The 19,114-nt window shown below is 40.9% G+C and overlaps 1 protein-coding gene across 1 annotated transcript; it reads right to left on the bottom strand.

Moving 5' to 3' along the window:
- Window positions 1-1,802: 1,802 nt before the first annotated feature.
- Window positions 1,803-18,297, bottom strand: LOC135677512 (uncharacterized). The gene is made up of 3 exons (XM_065189873.1): window positions 16,166-18,297; window positions 4,099-14,170; window positions 1,803-2,103 (listed from the first exon to the last, which is right to left on the bottom strand). Exon 2 carries the CDS (start codon window positions 11,727-11,729, stop codon window positions 10,578-10,580), a length of 1,152 nt encoding a protein of 383 aa, XP_065045945.1. The 5' UTR covers window positions 11,730-14,170; window positions 16,166-18,297; the 3' UTR covers window positions 1,803-2,103; window positions 4,099-10,577.
- Between the last annotated feature and the right edge of the window lie 817 nt (window positions 18,298-19,114).

The raw sequence follows: 19,114 nt of genomic DNA on the forward strand, positions 1-19,114 counted from the left end.
CTTTTGGTCATGCAAATGGAGCTTGTCAACAAACTCCAAAACCAATCACAAAGGTCTATCGACCACGTCAAGCGCCTCAGCAACAAAAGCGAGTCTTCACTAATAGCAGTAGCACCGATGGTGACGAAGACTATTGAGCATTCCGACTCGCAAGGATAGCACTGTGGACAGAAGGACAAATCCAAAACTTTACCTCTTCCTATAATGTATGAGCCTTCCACAATAGAAGTTTCACATGGTCCTAGTGGACAGGAGAAGCATAAGTCAAGAACTTCATCTCTTCTAATATCATCGTATCCGTCCACAATAGCTAACGAACTCAGACCCAAACAAATCTTGCTAGCAAGGATATTCTTCCTCAACAAATTCAGGCCGCAACAAGCATCGCTAACAAGGATATTTTGTCTCAACAAACTCATGCCCCAACAAACCTCTCTAGTCAGGCTGCTCCAACAAGTACTAACCATGAAATTGTGCCGCAACAATCTTATCATGCTTCAACAAACCCTGCCAATCAAGACCACATGATTCAAGGTATTTTAAAGTTTAAACATCTGCAAATTGTAGATGAAATGGATAAATATAGGAATAAAGCCATAAAAGGTAAAGATATTGTGCGGGAGGAAAATACAAAACCAAAGGATAAGAAAAAGGATGGTACAGTCCATCCAAAGTCGTAGGATGAATACCTTACCAGCTTTTTCATTTGTTTATTACTAATGAAGATAACATGCTGGAATGTTCGTCGATTTAATAAGCTTGAGAAATGACAGGAGCTCAACAGAATAATCAAGTCTGCCACATGTTATATTGTTATTCTAGTGGAAACGAAAATTAAACAATCGTGCGTTCAAACTCAAAAGAATTTAATATGGCCAGACGTAGAACTGTTTACCAATGACTCAAATGAAACTTTTGGTAGAATATGGGTCTTATGGCATCCTAACTCTATTAATGCTTGGTTTATTTCTGATCAATTCATTTATCTTAAGGTAGAGGACAAAAAGAATAGTTCTCAATTCAATTTCACTGGTATATATGCTTCAAACAGTATGCAAGAAAGAAATACACTATGGTCTGATTTAACTAACATTGCAAATGGCTGTCTTAATGTACCTTGGATTGTTCTTGGTGACTTTAGTACTGTTCGGTACACAAATGAAAAAGTGGGGGGTAGATAGCATTCAAAAAGTCAGCTTCAGAGTTTTAATGATTACATAGATACTGCTGCATTGACTGATATGAAATCAATGGGTAATTGGCTCTCCTGGAGTAATCAAGGTGCTGCTAACAGAAAAATAATGGCTCAACTCGATAGATGTTTGATTAATGAAGAATGGTTAATAGTTTACCCTGATTCACTTCTTGAGTATGATGCACCATTGTTTTCTGATCATTCTTTAATGTACATACACGCAGATAAAGCAACACCAAAAGGTAAGAAACCGTTTAGATTCTTTAACATGTGGAGTACTCATCCTCAGTTCCTTGATGTTATCAGATCAACTTGGAATGTTAATGTGCATGGATGGGGCCCCGTTATATCTTATGTCAAAAACTCAAAGCCTGCAAAGCAGCACTTAAGGAGTGGAATACAAATACTTTTGGCAATATTACCTGTCACGCCCCTCAAAATATCCATGATTTTTAAAATTTTTCATCACAGACCAATCCAGGATCCAAACTAACGTTTGAGGACACTGAAAAACATTCTATTCATATTCACACCCATAAAACCTGTGCAGTTTATAATCATATATCACATCACTCAATAATTCACATTTATGGCAACCCAAGCCAACTTGACAAACATGAACAATATTTATAAATCCACAAGCTAAATAATTTATACAATCAGAACTCCAACTAATCACCACAAGTTCATATCACCATAAATTAGATAACATTCTGAAATTCCAAATAAGAGAGATCTCCTAACACTTGGACACAGTATATCTATTTCGGTTCATCGACAACATTTCATTATATACAAGACATACTTATACAACAATATCGTAATAACCAACCAGACTTGCCCATCATTCTGAATAGCTATCCACTACCTCAGCCCAAATCAAACATCTCGAAGAGTAACAAGCTGACCTGAAAGATTTATATAACAACGGAGTGAGCCAAAAACGGCTCAGCAAGTGACAAAGCATATTCAGAAAAAAAGGAACGGATTCAAACGAGTAAGATATCAAAATGTAAGGCAGAATACAAGAATTCTCAAGGATACCATCTCAATAGATACCAAATCATACGTATCATGTCATTCATAACATATTTGATCCATAACGAATGGAGCATAGAGTAATTGAAGCATATCAATGGCAGATAGGACATTTCAGAACATATCAGTTCATAGCAAATGGAGCACAGAGTAATTGGAGCATATCAATGGCAAATAGGACATATAAGAACATATCAGTTCACAGCAAATGAAGCACAGAGTAATTGGAGCATATCAATGGCAGATAGGACATTTCAGAACATATCAGTTCATAGCAAATGGAGTACAGAGTAATTGGAGCATATCAATGGCATATGAAATGTTCCGGAGCATATCAACGGCATATGGAACATTTCGAAGCATATCATCAGTGAATGAAGCATTTCAAAGCATATCGAAAACAAATATCGTACAGAAGCTCAAACGTCGTCTTTGACGTTGCAAACATATCAATCTTATCCAAAGCATGTACAGAAACACATAACCAAAGCTCTGGATATCATATCAAACATACAGAAGGTGTAGTGGGATCTCAGTCAGAATGTGATTCATCCATTTCTGAATGACCACCTGACAAAAGTCTCCCACGTCTGGGAGCTCCATCCACCCACGTCTAGGTGAAGTCAAAGGGGCCGGCAGAGCATCGCAGGCTCTAAGCAATATCCCACAAAGCGGGACCCCACAAAGCGGGCAAATAAGCGCATACCAGAATATCCCACAAAGCGGGACCCCACAAAGCGGGCAAATCAGCACATACCCTTTACCAGTTCTGGCAAAGGTCCAGACAATCCCACAAACACCAGAGTACAAAAGGGCAGTACGAACAATAAATAGCATATATCGGAAGCACACGCGGAACAACAAACGTACATGTGCCTTTACGAGTCAAATATGATGCAAGGAACAAATCTCTCACAAATGTATTCAGATTTGGAAACGAAATGAAAGCAAGAGCATTCAAGGATTCCAAATAATCATAAATAGCTCAATTCAAATAAGAAGGTTAGATAAATTCAATGTCAAAATGAATGAACTGGAATAGGCACATATCGGGAGCAAATGCGGAACAATGGAATATACATGTGCCTATATGGGTCAATACGATATAGCATAAACGTTCCACAATGGTTTTCAAGAATGCAATAATTTTAAGGACAAGAGTATACAAGAACTCAAAGCAGTAATATAAAGCTCAATTGAATAAGAAAGCTAAAGGATATCAACTTCCAAAGGAATGAAACCAGAATATGAGAAATCGACCAAAGCTCGATTTCTGACAGAATACAAGAGGCACATTGAACAAATGATTCAAACTATCAATCGTGCTCCAATTTACTCAGAAATAATCATTGGATAATACTTTCAGATAAGACAGGCTTCATAGGAATTGAACTGTCCAACAGAGAGAGTTACAAATAATTTGGTAAGCAAGTGTCGTAGAACAAAATCTCTGTTGGCAGAATTTCTAATGTCAGATTCAACAGATAGCTGGACAGGTGTTTGGATTCCAAATCTTTCAATCCATATATCAAAGAAAGGTCTACTAGTCTATTTTCCAATGAAATCAGTTTTGAACAAATCAGAGTTTCCAACATAGACTTATAGGCAGCTCGGTATCAAAAGGTCAGAATATCAGAAGTTGCACAGATTCGAATCGTTACGTCTAAACAGGAGATATATCAAATGCAAGGCTAGAACAATTCAAAGTTCCTCATATTCAAAGCAAATGTAGAGATAAAATTGCAGTGAGGAACGATCAGGATACTTGCAATAGGAAAGATTAGAACAATTACAGGCGGAACGATCGGGAAACTTGCAATAAGAAAAGTTAGAGCAATTATAGGAGAAACGATCAGGGAACTTGCCTTTCAAATATTTTGATCTGAATATCCAAGGAAGGTGCCCGTCCAATCTTTCTACTTTTCCTCCGTGTCCTCTCTCTGTTTCGTTTTGTGCTCCCGTTTTCTTCCTTTCTTCGTAACTACATCACGTGTCGAACATCGAGGCACAGTCACCTGCTCTCTCTTACTCTCATTCCTTCTTTTTCTTTCCCAAACGTAGCTGCCACAGCTGCCGCCGCTGCCGCTGCCACAATCGCAGCCCCTTCCACCGCACTACCTTCCTTCCTCTCTTCTCTCGCAGACATAATTGCTGCATACGCAGTCGCTGCCGCTGCGACCGCAATCCCGTCCGTAGCCCCTTTTTCCCCCTTTCCTTTCCTTTTGTTTCCCAGCTGCAACTGCCGCAGTCGTAGTCGCAGCCATGGCCGCAGCCACCACAACCGCAGCCTCTTCTTCCTCTGCTACTCTATTTCCTCTCCTACTTCTCATCCAACTGCAGCTGCCACTGCCGCAGCTGCCACCCCTTCTCCTCTTCCTCTCTTCTTCCTCTCCTTCCCTTTCTCTTCTTCTTCCTTTCCTTCTCTTCTTTCCCAGCCACAGCTGCCGCTGCCATCACCGCAGCCGCAGCTGCCGCTGCCATCACCGCAGCCGCAGCCCCTTCTCCTCTTCCTCTCTTCTTCCTCTCCTTCCCTTTCTCTTCTTCTTCCTTTCCTTTTTCTCTTTCCTTGCCACAGCTGCAGCTGCCATCGCCGCAGCCGCAGCCCCTTCTCCTCTTCCTCTCTTCTTCCTCTCCTTCCCTTTCTCTTCTTCTTCCTTTCCTTTTTCTCTTCCTCTTTCCCTGCCATAGCTGCAGCTGCCACAACCGCAGCCGCAGCTACTTCTTTCCCTTCTCCTCTTCCTTCTCCTTCCTTTCTTCTTCTTCTCTCCCCGCTGCAACTGCTGCAGTCGCGGCCGCAGCCACGGCCGCAACCTCTTCCTCCTCCCCTGCTCATCTTCCTCTTCTTCTTCTCTTCCAGCTGCAGCTGCCATCGCCGCAGCTGCAGCCCCTTCTTCCCCGGCGTCACACACACCCTCTCCTCTGTTTCCTCTGCAGGAAACAGAGGTATCACACCTCTTTCTCTTCCTCTTCTTCTTCTTCTCCTCTTCCACTCTTCCCTTTTCCTCCCCAAGGCCACACATCTCCTCGCTGCAGCCTTGCCGCAGCTATCTTCTTCTTCTTCTTCTTCTTCTTCTTCTTCTTCTTCTTCTTCTTCTTCTTCTTCTTCTTCTTCTTCCCTTTTCATCCTCAACGCCCCACACATCCTCTCCTCTGTTTCCACCTGCGGGAAACAGAGGTGCTGCAGCCCTGGCTGCTGCAGCTGCCTCTCTTTTCCCTCTTCTTCTCCTTCTCTTCTTCTCCTCTTCCCTTTTCCTCCCCAAAGCCACACACCTCCTCGCTGCAGCCTTGCCGCAGCTATCCTCCTCTCTTCTTCTTCTTCTTCTTCTTCTGCTTCTTCTTCTTCTTCTTCTTCTCTTCTCCATCTTCTTCCTCTCTTCTTCCCCCCACGCCCCACAGCTTCTCGCTGCAGCCCTCGCTGCAGCCACCTCCTCTTCTTCTTCTTCTTCATCTTCTTCTCTTCTCCCTCTTCTTCCTCTCTTCTTCCTCTCTTCTTCCTCCTCTCTTCTTTTCCCTCTTCTTCTTCTTTTCTTCAACCACTCCCCTTCTCCTCACGCCCCACCGCTCTCTCTGTTTCTGGAAAGAAACAGAGTGCGTGGGAGGCGGTGGGATAATACCGAATTTTCGGTTTTTCCTTTTTTTTTTTTTTTTTTTCTTTTTGCAACTTAGCAGTTTAGTCCTTGTAATTTCTATATTTACATATAGGTCCCCCAATTTACATATAAATCCTTATTAATACATTTTTAAAAGTGGGGGATATTACACTCTCCCCCCCTTAAAAGAAAATTTAGTCCTCTAAATTGGTCATAGCTCAATCGATGAAAAGATGAGGATTATGATTTCTTTATTTCCTCCTCCTACTCTTAAATAATTTCATCAATTCAATACAATTACATAATTTTCCAAGAGTGATCGAAATATTCTCCTTCTTGATTCTCAATAGATGGTAAACCCGACCTTCAATCAATCTTTCAAAAATACTTGCGCACCTGTAATTAATCAAGCAAATCGTTACTTCAGAAAATACTCGTTTTTGATGATCACCTGATTCAACTATCCATAATCAATACAAAGCCTCCATGTTCCATCCATCTTTTTAACTAACACCAGAGCACCCCATGATAAAATATTAAGCCAAATAAAATCCTCATTTAATAATCCTTGTAGTTGTTTTTCTAATTCCACTTACTCAAATGATATCATTCTGCAGAGAGGCTTAGATATAGGGATTGTCCCAAGGACCAAATCAAAAGCAAAATCACATTTGGAGGTAATCCAGGCAAGTCATCCTGGGATACATTAGGCAAGGAGATAAATAATGTCCAATACTCTCAAAATAAAAGATCGGCTGATCAAATATGCAAAAAGTGATCATTTGTTATATACCAATCCATACTGGTATGATAAGAAGATAGCCAATGCATACCAAGTATAATATCATAACTCCAAATCTCTAGGAGAACTAAATCAGCAAAAGTTCAAGTTCTCCAACAAAAATCAGACAAGAGGACCAGATTCAAGTTCGTTATCAAAGAATCTCCAATGATTGTACTTACATATATCACATAATACAGTGATCTAGGTTGAATACCCAAGTGACAGGCAATATGTTACGAATCAAATCGTAGATAGAACCCATGTTCAAACAAATATTTGCATTCTTTCATAAACATACATAATACCTTCGACCACTAATTCAGAAGTCTTAGAATCATATTCAGTGGTAGCATACACTCTGACATGGGCTGATGATTTAGGAGGCAGTGACTCTTTCTTCTTGTTCAAAGGGCAAACTTTTATTTTATGATCAAACTTTCCATAAGCAAAATAGGCTCTAGTCACGCACAAACATAAACTTGTTTCATAATTTAACTTGCAATTCACACCTGATTGAGTCTTTTGTGGTGACTTCCCATTTCAAATCCAAATGTCTTGACTCTCTTGTTGTTACTTACTGATTCATTTCCAATCATATTTTTATTGGTAAACTTGTTCTTGTCATTCTTGCCATTGATCTTCAAAAATTCTTTTCATTGTTGCCGTCAATAATAAGTCTTTACTTCCAATATAACGTGGCAAAAGAAATCTTTCGAGTATCAGAACAATTTTGTATATCAAATATTTCTCAATTCGCATCATCCATTTTTCGACCACCAATAGATTAGGTACACCATGCTTCTGCTGCGCCACTCTGATTCAATATCCCCGATTACCCCTTTCATCCCACTTAATTAATCGAAATCAGATGAAATAGGAGGACCAAATGTCCTCATCATCCCAGATTCCTAAAATGCATCAAAGAAAATATTTCCACCAATCACTATAATTCACTAGACCTCAATATATTTTGCACGTCAACATATCAAATATTTCAGTGATCCTCAAACCATGCTCTGATACCGCCTCTGTCACGCCCCTCAAAATATCCATGATTTTTAAAATTTTTCATCACAGACCAATCCAGGATCCAAACTAACGTTTGAGGACACTGAAAAACATTCTATTCATATTCACACCCATAAAACCTGTGCAGTTTATAATCATATATCACATCACTCAATAATTCACATTTATGGCAACCCAAGCCAACTTGACAAACATGAACAATATTTATAAATCCACAAGCTAAATAATTTATACAATCAGAACTCCAACTAATCACCACAAGTTCATATCACCATAAATTAGATAACATTCTGAAATTCCAAATAAGAGAGATCTCCTAACACTTGGACACAGTATATCTATTTCGGTTCATCGACAACATTTCATTATATACAAGACATACTTATACAACAATATCGTAATAACCAACCAGACTTGCCCATCATTCTGAATAGCTATCCACTACCTCAGCCCAAATCAAACATCTCGAAGAGTAACAAGCTAACCTGAAAGATTTATATAACAACGGAGTGAGCCAAAAACGGCTCAGCAAGTGACAAAGCATATTCAGAAAAAAAGGAACGGATTCAAACGAGTAAGATATCAAAATGTAAGGCAGAATACAAGAATTCTCAAGGATACCATCTCAATAGATACCAAATCATACGTATCATGTCATTCATAACATATTTGATCCATAACGAATGGAGCATAGAGTAATTGAAGCATATCAATGGCAGATAGGACATTTCAGAACATATCAGTTCATAGCAAATGGAGCACAGAGTAATTGGAGCATATCAATGGCAAATAGGACATATAAGAACATATCAGTTCACAGCAAATGAAGCACAGAGTAATTGGAGCATATCAATGGCAGATAGGACATTTCAGAACATATCAGTTCATAGCAAATGGAGTACAGAGTAATTGGAGCATATCAATGGCATATGAAATGTTCCGGAGCATATCAACGGCATATGGAACATTTCGAAGCATATCATCAGTGAATGAAGCATTTCAAAGCATATCGAAAACAAATATCGTACAGAAGCTCAAACATCGTCTTTGACGTTGCAAACATATCAATCTTATCCAAAGCATGTACAGAAACACATAACCAAAGCTCTGGATATCATATCAAACATACAGAAGGTGTAGTGGGATCTCAGTCAGAATGTGATTCATCCATTTCTGAATGACCACCTGACAAAAGTCTCCCACGTCTGGGAGCTCCATCCACCCACGTCTAGGTGAAGTCAAAGGGGCCGGCAGAGCATCGCAGGCTCTAAGCAATATCCCACAAAGCGGGACCCCACAAAGCGGGCAAATAAGCGCATACCAGAATATCCCACAAAGCGGGACCCCACAAAGCGGGCAAATCAGCACATACCCTTTACCAGTTCTGGCAAAGGTCCAGACAATCCCACAAACACCAGAGTACAAAAGGGCAGTACGAACAATAAATAGCATATATCGGAAGCACACGCGGAACAACAAACGTACATGTGCCTTTACGAGTCAAATATGATGCAAGGAACAAATCTCTCACAAATGTATTCAGTTTTGGAAACGAAATGAAAGCAAGAGCATTCAAGGATTCCAAACAATCATATATAGCTCAATTCAAATAAGAAGGTTAGATAAATTCAATGTCAAAATGAATGAACTGGAATAGGCACATATCGGGAGCAAATGCGGAACAATGGAATATACATGTGCCTATATGGGTCAATACGATATAGCATAAACGTTCCACAATGGTTTTCAAGAATGCAATAATTTTAAGGACAAGAGTATACAAGAACTCAAAGCAGTAATATAAAGCTCAATTGAATAAGAAAGCTAAAGGATATCAACTTCCAAAGGAATGAAACCAGAATATGAGAAATCGACCAAAGCTCGATTTCTGGCAGAATACAAGAGGCACATTGAACAAATGATTCAAACTATCAATCGTGCTCCAATTTACTCAGAAATAATCATTGGATAATACTTTCAGATAAGACAGGCTTCATAGGAATTGAACTGTCCAACAGAGAGAGTTACAAATAATTTGGTAAGCAAGTGTCGTAGAACAAAATCTCTGTTGGCAGAATTTCTAATGTCAGATTCAACAGATAGCTGGACAGGTGTTTGGATTCCAAATCTTTCAATCCATATATCAAAGAAAGGTCTACGAGTCTATTTTCCAATGAAATCAGTTTTGAACAAATCAGAGTTTCCAACAAAGACTTATAGGCAGCTCGGTATCAAAAGGTCAGAATATCAGAAGTTGCACAGATTCGAATCGTTACATCTAAACAGGAGATATATCAAATGCAAGGCTAGAACAATTCAAAGTTCCTCATATTCAAAGCAAATGTAGAGATAAAATTGCAGTGAGGAACGATCAGGATACTTGCAATAGGAAAGATTAGAACAATTACAGGCGGAACGATCGGGAAACTTACAATAAGAAAAGTTAGAGCAATTATCGGAGAAACGATCAGGGAACTTGCCTTTCAAATATTTTGATCTGAATATCCAAGGAAGGTGCCCGTCCAATCTTTCTACTTTTCCTCCGTGTCCTCTCTCTGTTTCGTTTTGTGCTCCCGTTTTCTTCCTTTCTTCATAACTACATCACGTGTCGAACATCGAGGCACAGTCACCTGCTCTCTCTTACTCTCATTCCTTCTTTTTCTTTCCCTAACGCAGCTGCCACAGCTGCCGCCGCTGCCGCTGCCACAATCGCAGCCCCTTCCACCGCACTACCTTCCTTCCTCTCTTCTCTCGCAGACATAATTGCTGCATACGCAGTCGCTGCCGCTGCGACCGCAATCCCGTCCGTAGCCCCTTTTTCCCCCTTTCCTTTCCTTTTGTTTCCCAGCTGCAACTGCCGCAGTCGCAGTCGCAGCCATGGCCGCAGCCACCACAACCGCAGCCTCTTCTTCCTCTGCTACTCTATTTCCTCTCCTACTTCTCATCCAACTGCAGCTGCCACTGCCGCAGCTGCCACCCCTTCTCCTCTTCCTCTCTTCTTCCTCTCCTTCCCTTTCTCTTCTTCTTCCTTTCCTTCTCTTCTTTCCCAGCCACAGCTGCCGCTGCCATCACCGCAGCCGCAGCTGCCGCTGCCATCACCGCAGCCGCAGCTGCCGCTGCCATCACCGCAGCCGCAGCCCCTTCTCCTCTTCCTCTCTTCTTCCTCTCCTTCCCTTTCTCTTCTTCTTCCTTTCCTTTTTCTCTTTCCTTGCCACAGCTGCAGCTGCCATCGCCGCAGCCGCAGCCCCTTCTCCTCTTCCTCTCTTCTTCCTCTCCTTCCCTTTCTCTTCTTCTTCCTTTCCTTTTTCTCTTCCTCTTTCCCTGCCATAGCTGCAGCTGCCACAACCGCAGCCGCAGCTACTTCTTTCCCTTCTCCTCTTCCTTCTCCTTCCTTTCTTCTTCTTCTCTCCCCGCTGCAACTGCTGCAGTCGCGGCCGCAGCCACGGCCGCAACCTCTTCCTCCTCCCCTGCTCATCTTCCTCTTCTTCTTCTCTTCCAGCTGCAGCTGCCATCGCCGCAGCTGCAGCCCCTTCTTCCCCGGCGTCACACACACCCTCTCCTCTGTTTCCTCTGCAGGAAACAGAGGTATCACACCTCTTTCTCTTCCTCTTCTTCTTCTTCTCCTCTTCCACTCTTCCCTTTTCCTCCCCAAGGCCACACATCTCCTCGCTGCAGCCTTGCCGCAGCTATCTTCTTCTTCTTCTTCTTCTTCTTCTTCTTCTTCTTCTTCTTCTTCTTCTTCTTCTTCTTCTTCTTCTTCTTCCCTTTTCATCCTCAACGCCCCACACATCCTCTCCTCTGTTTCCACCTGCGGGAAACAGAGGTGCTGCAGCCCTGGCTGCTGCAGCTGCCTCTCTTTTCCCTCTTCTTCTCCTTCTCTTCTTCTCCTCTTCCCTTTTCCTCCCCAAAGCCACACACCTCCTCGCTGCAGCCTTGCCGCAGCTATCCTCCTCTCTTCTTCTTCTTCTTCTTCTTCTGCTTCTTCTTCTTCTTCTTCTCTTCTCCATCTTCTTCCTCTCTTCTTCCCCCCACGCCCCACAGCTTCTCGCTGCAGCCCTCGCTGCAGCCACCTCCTCTTCTTCTTCTTCTTCATCTTCTTCTCTTCTCCCTCTTCTTCCTCTCTTCTTCCTCTCTTCTTCCTCCTCTCTTCTTTTCCCTCTTCTTCTTCTTTTCTTCAACCACTCCCCTTCTCCTCACGCCCCACCGCTCTCTCTGTTTCTGGAAAGAAACAGAGTGCGTGGGAGGCGGTGGGATAATACCGAATTTTCGGTTTTTCCTTTTCTTTTTTTTTTTTTTTCTTTTTGCAACTTAGCAGTTTAGTCCTTGTAATTTCTATATTTACATATAGGTCCCCCAATTTACATATAAATCCTTATTAATACATTTTTAAAAGTGGGGGATATTACACTCTCCCCCCCTTAAAAGAAAATTTAGTCCTCTAAATTGGTCATAGCTCAATCGATGAAAAGATGAGGATTATGATTTCTTTATTTCCTCCTCCTACTCTTAAATAATTTCATCAATTCAATACAATTACATAATTTTCCAAGAGTGATCGAAATATTCTCCTTCTTGATTCTCAATAGATGGTAAACCCGACCTTCAATCAATCTTTCAAAAATACTTGCGCACCTGTAATTAATCAAGCAAATCGTTACTTCAGAAAATACTCGTTTTTGATGATCACCTGATTCAACTATCCATAATCAATACAAAGCCTCCATGTTCCATCCATCTTTTTAACTAACACCAGAGCACCCCATGATAAAATATTAAGCCAAATAAAATCCTCATTTAATAATCCTTGTAGTTGTTTTTCTAATTCCACTTACTCAAATGATATCATTCTGCAGAGAGGCTTAGATATAGGGATTGTCCCAAGGACCAAATCAAAAGCAAAATCACATTTGGAGGTAATCCAGGCAAGTCATCCTGGGATACATTAGGCAAGGAGATAAATAATGTCCAATACTCTCAAAATAAAAGATCGGCTGATCAAATATGCAAAAAGTGATCATTTGTTATATACCAATCCATACTGGTATGATAAGAAGATAGCCAATGCATACCAAGTATAATATCATAACTCCAAATCTCTAGGAGAACTAAATCAGCAAAAGTTCAAGTTCTCCAACAAAAATCAGACAAGAGGACCAGATTCAAGTTCGTTATCAAAGAATCTCCAATGATTGTACTTACATATATCACATAATACAGTGATCTAGGTTGAATACCCAAGTGACAGGCAATATGTTACGAATCAAATCGTAGATAGAACCCATGTTCAAACAAATATTTGCATTCTTTCATAAACATACATAATACCTTCGACCACTAATTCAGAAGTCTTAGAATCATATTCAGTGGTAGCATACACTCTGACATGGGCTGATGATTTAGGAGGCAGTGACTCTTTCTTCTTGTTCAAAGGGCAAACTTTTATTTTATGATCAAACTTTCCATAAGCAAAATAGGCTCTAGTCACGCACAAACATAAACTTGTTTCATAATTTAACTTGCAATTCACACCTGATTGAGTCTTTTGTGGTGACTTCCCATTTCAAATCCAAATGTCTTGACTCTCTTGTTGTTACTTACTGATTCATTTCCAATCATATTTTTATTGGTAAACTTGTTCTTGTCATTCTTGCCATTGATCTTCAAAAATTCTTTTCATTGTTGCCGTCAATAATAAGTCTTTACTTCCAATATAACGTGGCAAAAGAAATCTTTCGAGTATCAGAACAATTTTGTATATCAAATATTTCTCAATTCGCATCATCCATTTTTCGACCACCAATAGATTAGGTACACCATGCTTCTACTGCGCCACTCTGATTCAATATCCCCGATTACCCCTTTCATCCCACTTAATTAATCGAAATCAGATGAAATAGGAGGACCAAATGTCCTCATCATCCCAGATTCCTAAAATGCATCAAAGAAAATATTTCCACCAATCACTATAATTCACTAGACCTCAATATATTTTGCACGTCAACATATCAAATATTTCAGTGATCCTCAAACCATGCTCTGATACCGCCTCTGTCACGCCCCTCAAAATATCCATGATTTTTAAAATTTTTCATCACAGACCAATCCAGGATCCAAACTAACGTTTGAGGACACTGAAAAACATTCTATTCATATTCACACCCATAAAACCTGTGCAGTTTATAATCATATATCACATCACTCAATAATTCACATTTATGGCAACCCAAGCCAACTTGACAAACATGAACAATATTTATAAATCCACAAGCTAAATAATTTATACAATCAGAACTCCAACTAATCACCACAAGTTCATATCACCATAAATTAGATAACATTCTGAAATTCCAAATAAGAGAGATCTCCTAACACTTGGACACAGTATATCTATTTCGGTTCATCGACAACATTTTATTATATACAAGACATACTTATACAACAATATCGTAATAACCAACCAGACTTGCCCATCATTCTGAATAGCTATCCACTACCTCAGCCCAAATCAAACATCTCGAAGAGTAACAAGCTGACCTGAAAGATTTATATAACAACGGAGTGAGCCAAAAACGGCTCAGCAAGTGACAAAGCATATTCAGAAAAAAAGGAACGGATTCAAACGAGTAAGGTATCAAAATGTAAGGCAGAATACAAGAATTCTCAAGGATACCATCTCAATAGATACCAAATCATACGTATCATGTCATTCATAACATATTTGATCCATAACGAATGGAGCATAGAGTAATTGAAGCATATCAATGGCAGATAGGACATTTCAGAACATATCAGTTCATAGCAAATGGAGCACAGAGTAATTGGAGCATATCAATGGCAAATAGGACATATAAGAACATATCAGTTCACAGCAAATGAAGCACAGAGTAATTGGAGCATATCAATGGCAGATAGGACATTTCAGAACATATCAGTTCATAGCAAATGGAGTACAGAGTAATTGGAGCATATCAATGGCATATGAAATGTTCCGGAGCATATCAACGGCATATGGAACATTTCGAAGCATATCATCAGTGAATGAAGCATTTCAAAGCATATCGAAAACAAATATCGTACAGAAGCTCAAACGTCGTCTTTGACGTTGCAAACATATCAATCTTATCCAAAGCATGTACAGAAACACATAACCAAAGCTCTGGATATCATATCAAACATACAGAAGGTGTAGTGGGATCTCAGTCAGAATGTGATTCATCCATTTCTGAATGACCACCTGACAAAAGTCTCCCACGTCTGGGAGCTCCATCCACCCACGTCTAGGTGAAGTCAAAGGGGCCGGCAGAGCATCGCAGGCTCTAAGCAATATCCCACAAAGCGGGACCCCACAAAGCGGGCAAATAAGCGCATACCAGAATATCCCACAAAGCGGGACCCCACAAAGCGGGCAAATCAGCACATACCCTTTACCATTTCTGGCAAAGGTCCAGACAATCCCACAAACACCAGAGTACAAAAGGGCAGTACGAACAATAAATAGCATATATCGGAAGCACACGCGGAACAACAAACGTACATGTGCCTTTACGAGTCAAATATGATGCAAGGAACAAATCTCTCACAAATGTATTCAGTTTTGGAAACGAAATGAAAGCAAGAGCATTCAAGGATTCCAAACAATCATATATAGCTCAATTCAAATAAGAAGGTTAGATAAATTCAATGTCAAAATGAATGAACTGGAATAGGCACATATCGGGAGCAAATACGGAACAATGGAATATACATGTGCCTATATGGGTCAATACGATATAGCATAAACGTTCCACAATGGTTTTCAAGAATGCAATAATTTTAAGGACAAGAGTATACAAGAACTCAAAGCAGTAATATAAAGCTCAATTGAATAAGAAAGCTAAAGGATATCAACTTCCAAAGGAATGAAACCAGAATATGAGAAATCGACCAAAGCTCGATTTCTGGCAGAATACAAGAGGCACATTGAACAAATGATTCAAACTATCAATCGTGCTCCAATTTACTCAGAAATAATCATTGGATAATACTTTCAGATAAGACAGGCTTCATAGGAATTGAACTGTCCAACAGAGAGAGTTACAAATAATTTGGTAAGCAAGTGTCGTAGAACAAAATCTCTGTTGGCAGAATTTCTAATGTCAGATTCAACAGATAGCTGGACAGGTGTTTGGATTCCAAATCTTTCAATCCATATATCAAAGAAAGGTCTACGAGTCTATTTTCCAATGAAATCAGTTTTGAACAAATCAGAGTTTCCAACAAAGACTTATAGGCAGCTCGGTATCAAAAGGTCAGAATATCAGAAGTTGCACAGATTCGAATCGTTACATCTAAACAGGAGATATATCAAATGCAAGGCTAGAACAATTCAAAGTTCCTCATATTCAAAGCAAATGTAGAGATAAAATTGCAGTGAGGAACGATCAGGATACTTGCAATAGGAAAGATTAGAACAATTACAGGCGGAACGATCGGGAAACTTACAATAAGAAAAGTTAGAGCAATTATCGGAGAAACGATCAGGGAACTTGCCTTTCAAATATTTTGATCTGAATATCCAAGGAAGGTGCCCGTCCAATCTTTCTACTTTTCCTCCGTGTCCTCTCTCTGTTTCGTTTTGTGCTCCCGTTTTCTTCCTTTCTTCATAACTACATCACGTGTCGAACATCGAGGCACAGTCACCTGCTCTCTCTTACTCTCATTCCTTCTTTTTCTTTCCCTAACGCAGCTGCCACAGCTGCCGCCGCTGCCGCTGCCACAATCGCAGCCCCTTCCACCGCACTACCTTCCTTCCTCCCTTCTCTCGCAGACATAATTGCTGCATACGCAGTCGCTGCCGCTGCGACCGCAATCCGGTCCGCAGCCCCTTTTTCCCCCTTTCCTTTCCTTTCTTTCCCAGCTGCAACTGCCGTAGTCGCAGTCGCAGCCACCACAACCGCAGCCTCTTCTTCCTCTGCTACTCTATTTCCTCTCCTACTTCTCTTCCAACTGCAGCTGCCACTGCCGCAGCTGCCACCCCTTCTCCTCTTCCTCTCTTCTTCCTCTCCTTCCCTTTCTCTTCTTCTTCCTTTCCTTCTCTTCTTTCCCAGCCACAGCTGCAGCTGCCATCACCGCAGCCGCAGCCCCTTCTCCTCTTCCTCTCTTCTTCCTCTCCTTCCCTTTCTTTTCTTCTTCCTTTCCTTTTTCTCTTTCCCTACCACAGCTGCAGCTGCCATCGCCGCAGCCGCAGCCCCTTCTCCTCTTCCTCTCTTCTTCCTCTCCTTCCCTTTCTCTTCTTCTTCCTTTCCTTTTTCTCTTCCTCTTTCCCTGCCATAGCTGCAGCTGCCACAACCGCAGCCGCAGCTACTTCTTTCCCTTCTCCTCTTCCTTCTCCTTCCTTTCTTCTTCTACTCTCCCCGCTGCAACTGCTGCAGTCGCGGCCGCAGCCACGGCCGCAACCTCTTCCTCCTCCCCTGCTCATCTTCCTCTTCTTCTTCTCTTCCAGCTGCAGCTGCCATCGCCGCAGCTGCAGCCCCTTCTTCCCCGGCGTCACACACACCCTCTCCTCTGTTTCCTCTGCAGGAAACAGAGGTATCACACCTCTTTCTCTTCCTCTTCTTCTTCTTCTCCTCTTCCCCTCTTCCCTTTTCCTCCCCAAGGCCACACATCTCCTCACTGCAGCCTTGCCGCAGCTATCTTCTTCTTCTTCTTGTTCTTCTTCTTCTTCTTTTTCTTCTTCTTCTTCTTCCCTTTTCATCCTCAACGCCCCACACATCCTCGCATCTGTTTCCACCTGCGGGAAACAGAGGTGCTGCAGCCCTGGCTGCTGCAGCTGCCTCTCTTTTCCCTCTTCTTCTCCTTCTCTTCTTCTCCTCTTCCCTTTTCCTCCCCAAAGCCACACACCTCCTCGCTGCAGCCTTGCCGCAGCTATCCTCCTCTCTTCTTCTTCTGCTTCTTCTTCTTCTTCTTCTCTTCTCCATCTTCTTCCTCTCTTCTTCCCCCCACGCCCCACAGCTTCTCGCTGCAGCCCTCGCTGCAGCCACCTCCTCTTCTTCTTCTTCTTCATCTTCTTCTCTTCTCCCTCTTCTTCCTCTCTTCTTCCTCCTCTCTTCTTTTCCCTCTTCTTCTTCTTTTCTTCAACCACTCCCCTTCTCCTCACGCCCCACCGCTCTCTCTGTTTCTGGAAAGAAACAGAGTGCGTGGGAGGCGGTGGGATAATACCGAATTTTTGGTTTTTCCTTTTTTTTTTTTTTTTTTTTTCTTTTTGCAACTTAGCAGTTTAGTCCTTGTAATTTCTATATTTACATATAGGTCCTCCAATTTACATATAAATCCTTATTAATATATTTTTAAAAGTGGGGGATATTACATTACCACTCAAGTTCAATTTTGCAGAAAGGAACTAATAGCAATGCAACATGATCTACAACTTCAGCCCCATGATGAGAATCTTATCGAAAAAGAGATAGAAGCTAGAAATAACTTCATGCAAGCCTTAAAGTAGGAGGAATGTTTTGCAAAACAGAAGTCTCGACAGCATTGGCTTACTTTAGGGGATTCCAATACTAAGTTTTTTTATGCTTCCATTGCTACTCGAAGAGCCGTTAACTGCATCAGGAAATGTAGAGACAAAGATAACAATCTTATTGAGAATTTAGATGAGGTTAAAGCATACACTGAGCAATTTTTTCATTCCTTACTCAACCAAGTGGGGCAACCTAATAATATTCATGTGGAGCCAACTAGAAAGCTTGATTCGAGCGCTATTTCTATCCTCAATGCCCCAATTACAGATGACGAAATAGTAAGAGTTGTCTTTAAGTCACCAAAGCACAAAAGCCCTGGTCTAGACGGATTTCCTGCTGAATTTTACCAAATTACATGGTCTATTATTGGTAATGATGTGATTAAAGCTTGCCAACATTTTTTCTCTTCAGGTCATATTCTTAGAGAGATGAATTGCACTTTTATTTCTTTAATTCCCAAGAATGCAGAGGCTGATTCACTTGATACCGGGGAGGGAAAAAATGCAGAATGGATGTCGATAGAAAACCGATATAACAGTTGTTCAGATAGAAAATGTCACAAAAGGCAAGGAACGCACTTTTGAAGAAACTTCGATAAAACGATATATAGCTCACCACCAAGTTTAAAAATCAAAAGGGATACAGAAGACACCACCCTAATGATAATAAACAAGGATACAGAACTGAAAGTGTCACGACCCGACAAAATACCGACAATATTTAAGATCTTCATCACAACAAACCCAGGATCCAAACACATATTTGAGGTCACTAAGAAAACATTCAGATCAAAAATTTCACTTCTATAATCTATCAATTCATAACCCTATGCAATTCATAAACATAGCACACATCTCTCGATAATTCATACAATTTGAACTCAACTCATCGAATTAAAAACCACAATATAAATCCACAAGTGGGGAAGTCTTTGCAGTCACCACAATCATCGATTTACCATAAGATCATATCATTA

The sequence above is a fragment of the Musa acuminata genome, chromosome BXJ1-1 (genome assembly GCF_036884655.1).
Source record: "Musa acuminata AAA Group cultivar baxijiao chromosome BXJ1-1, Cavendish_Baxijiao_AAA, whole genome shotgun sequence".
In the NCBI taxonomy this organism is placed as follows: domain Eukaryota; kingdom Viridiplantae; phylum Streptophyta; class Magnoliopsida; order Zingiberales; family Musaceae; genus Musa; species Musa acuminata.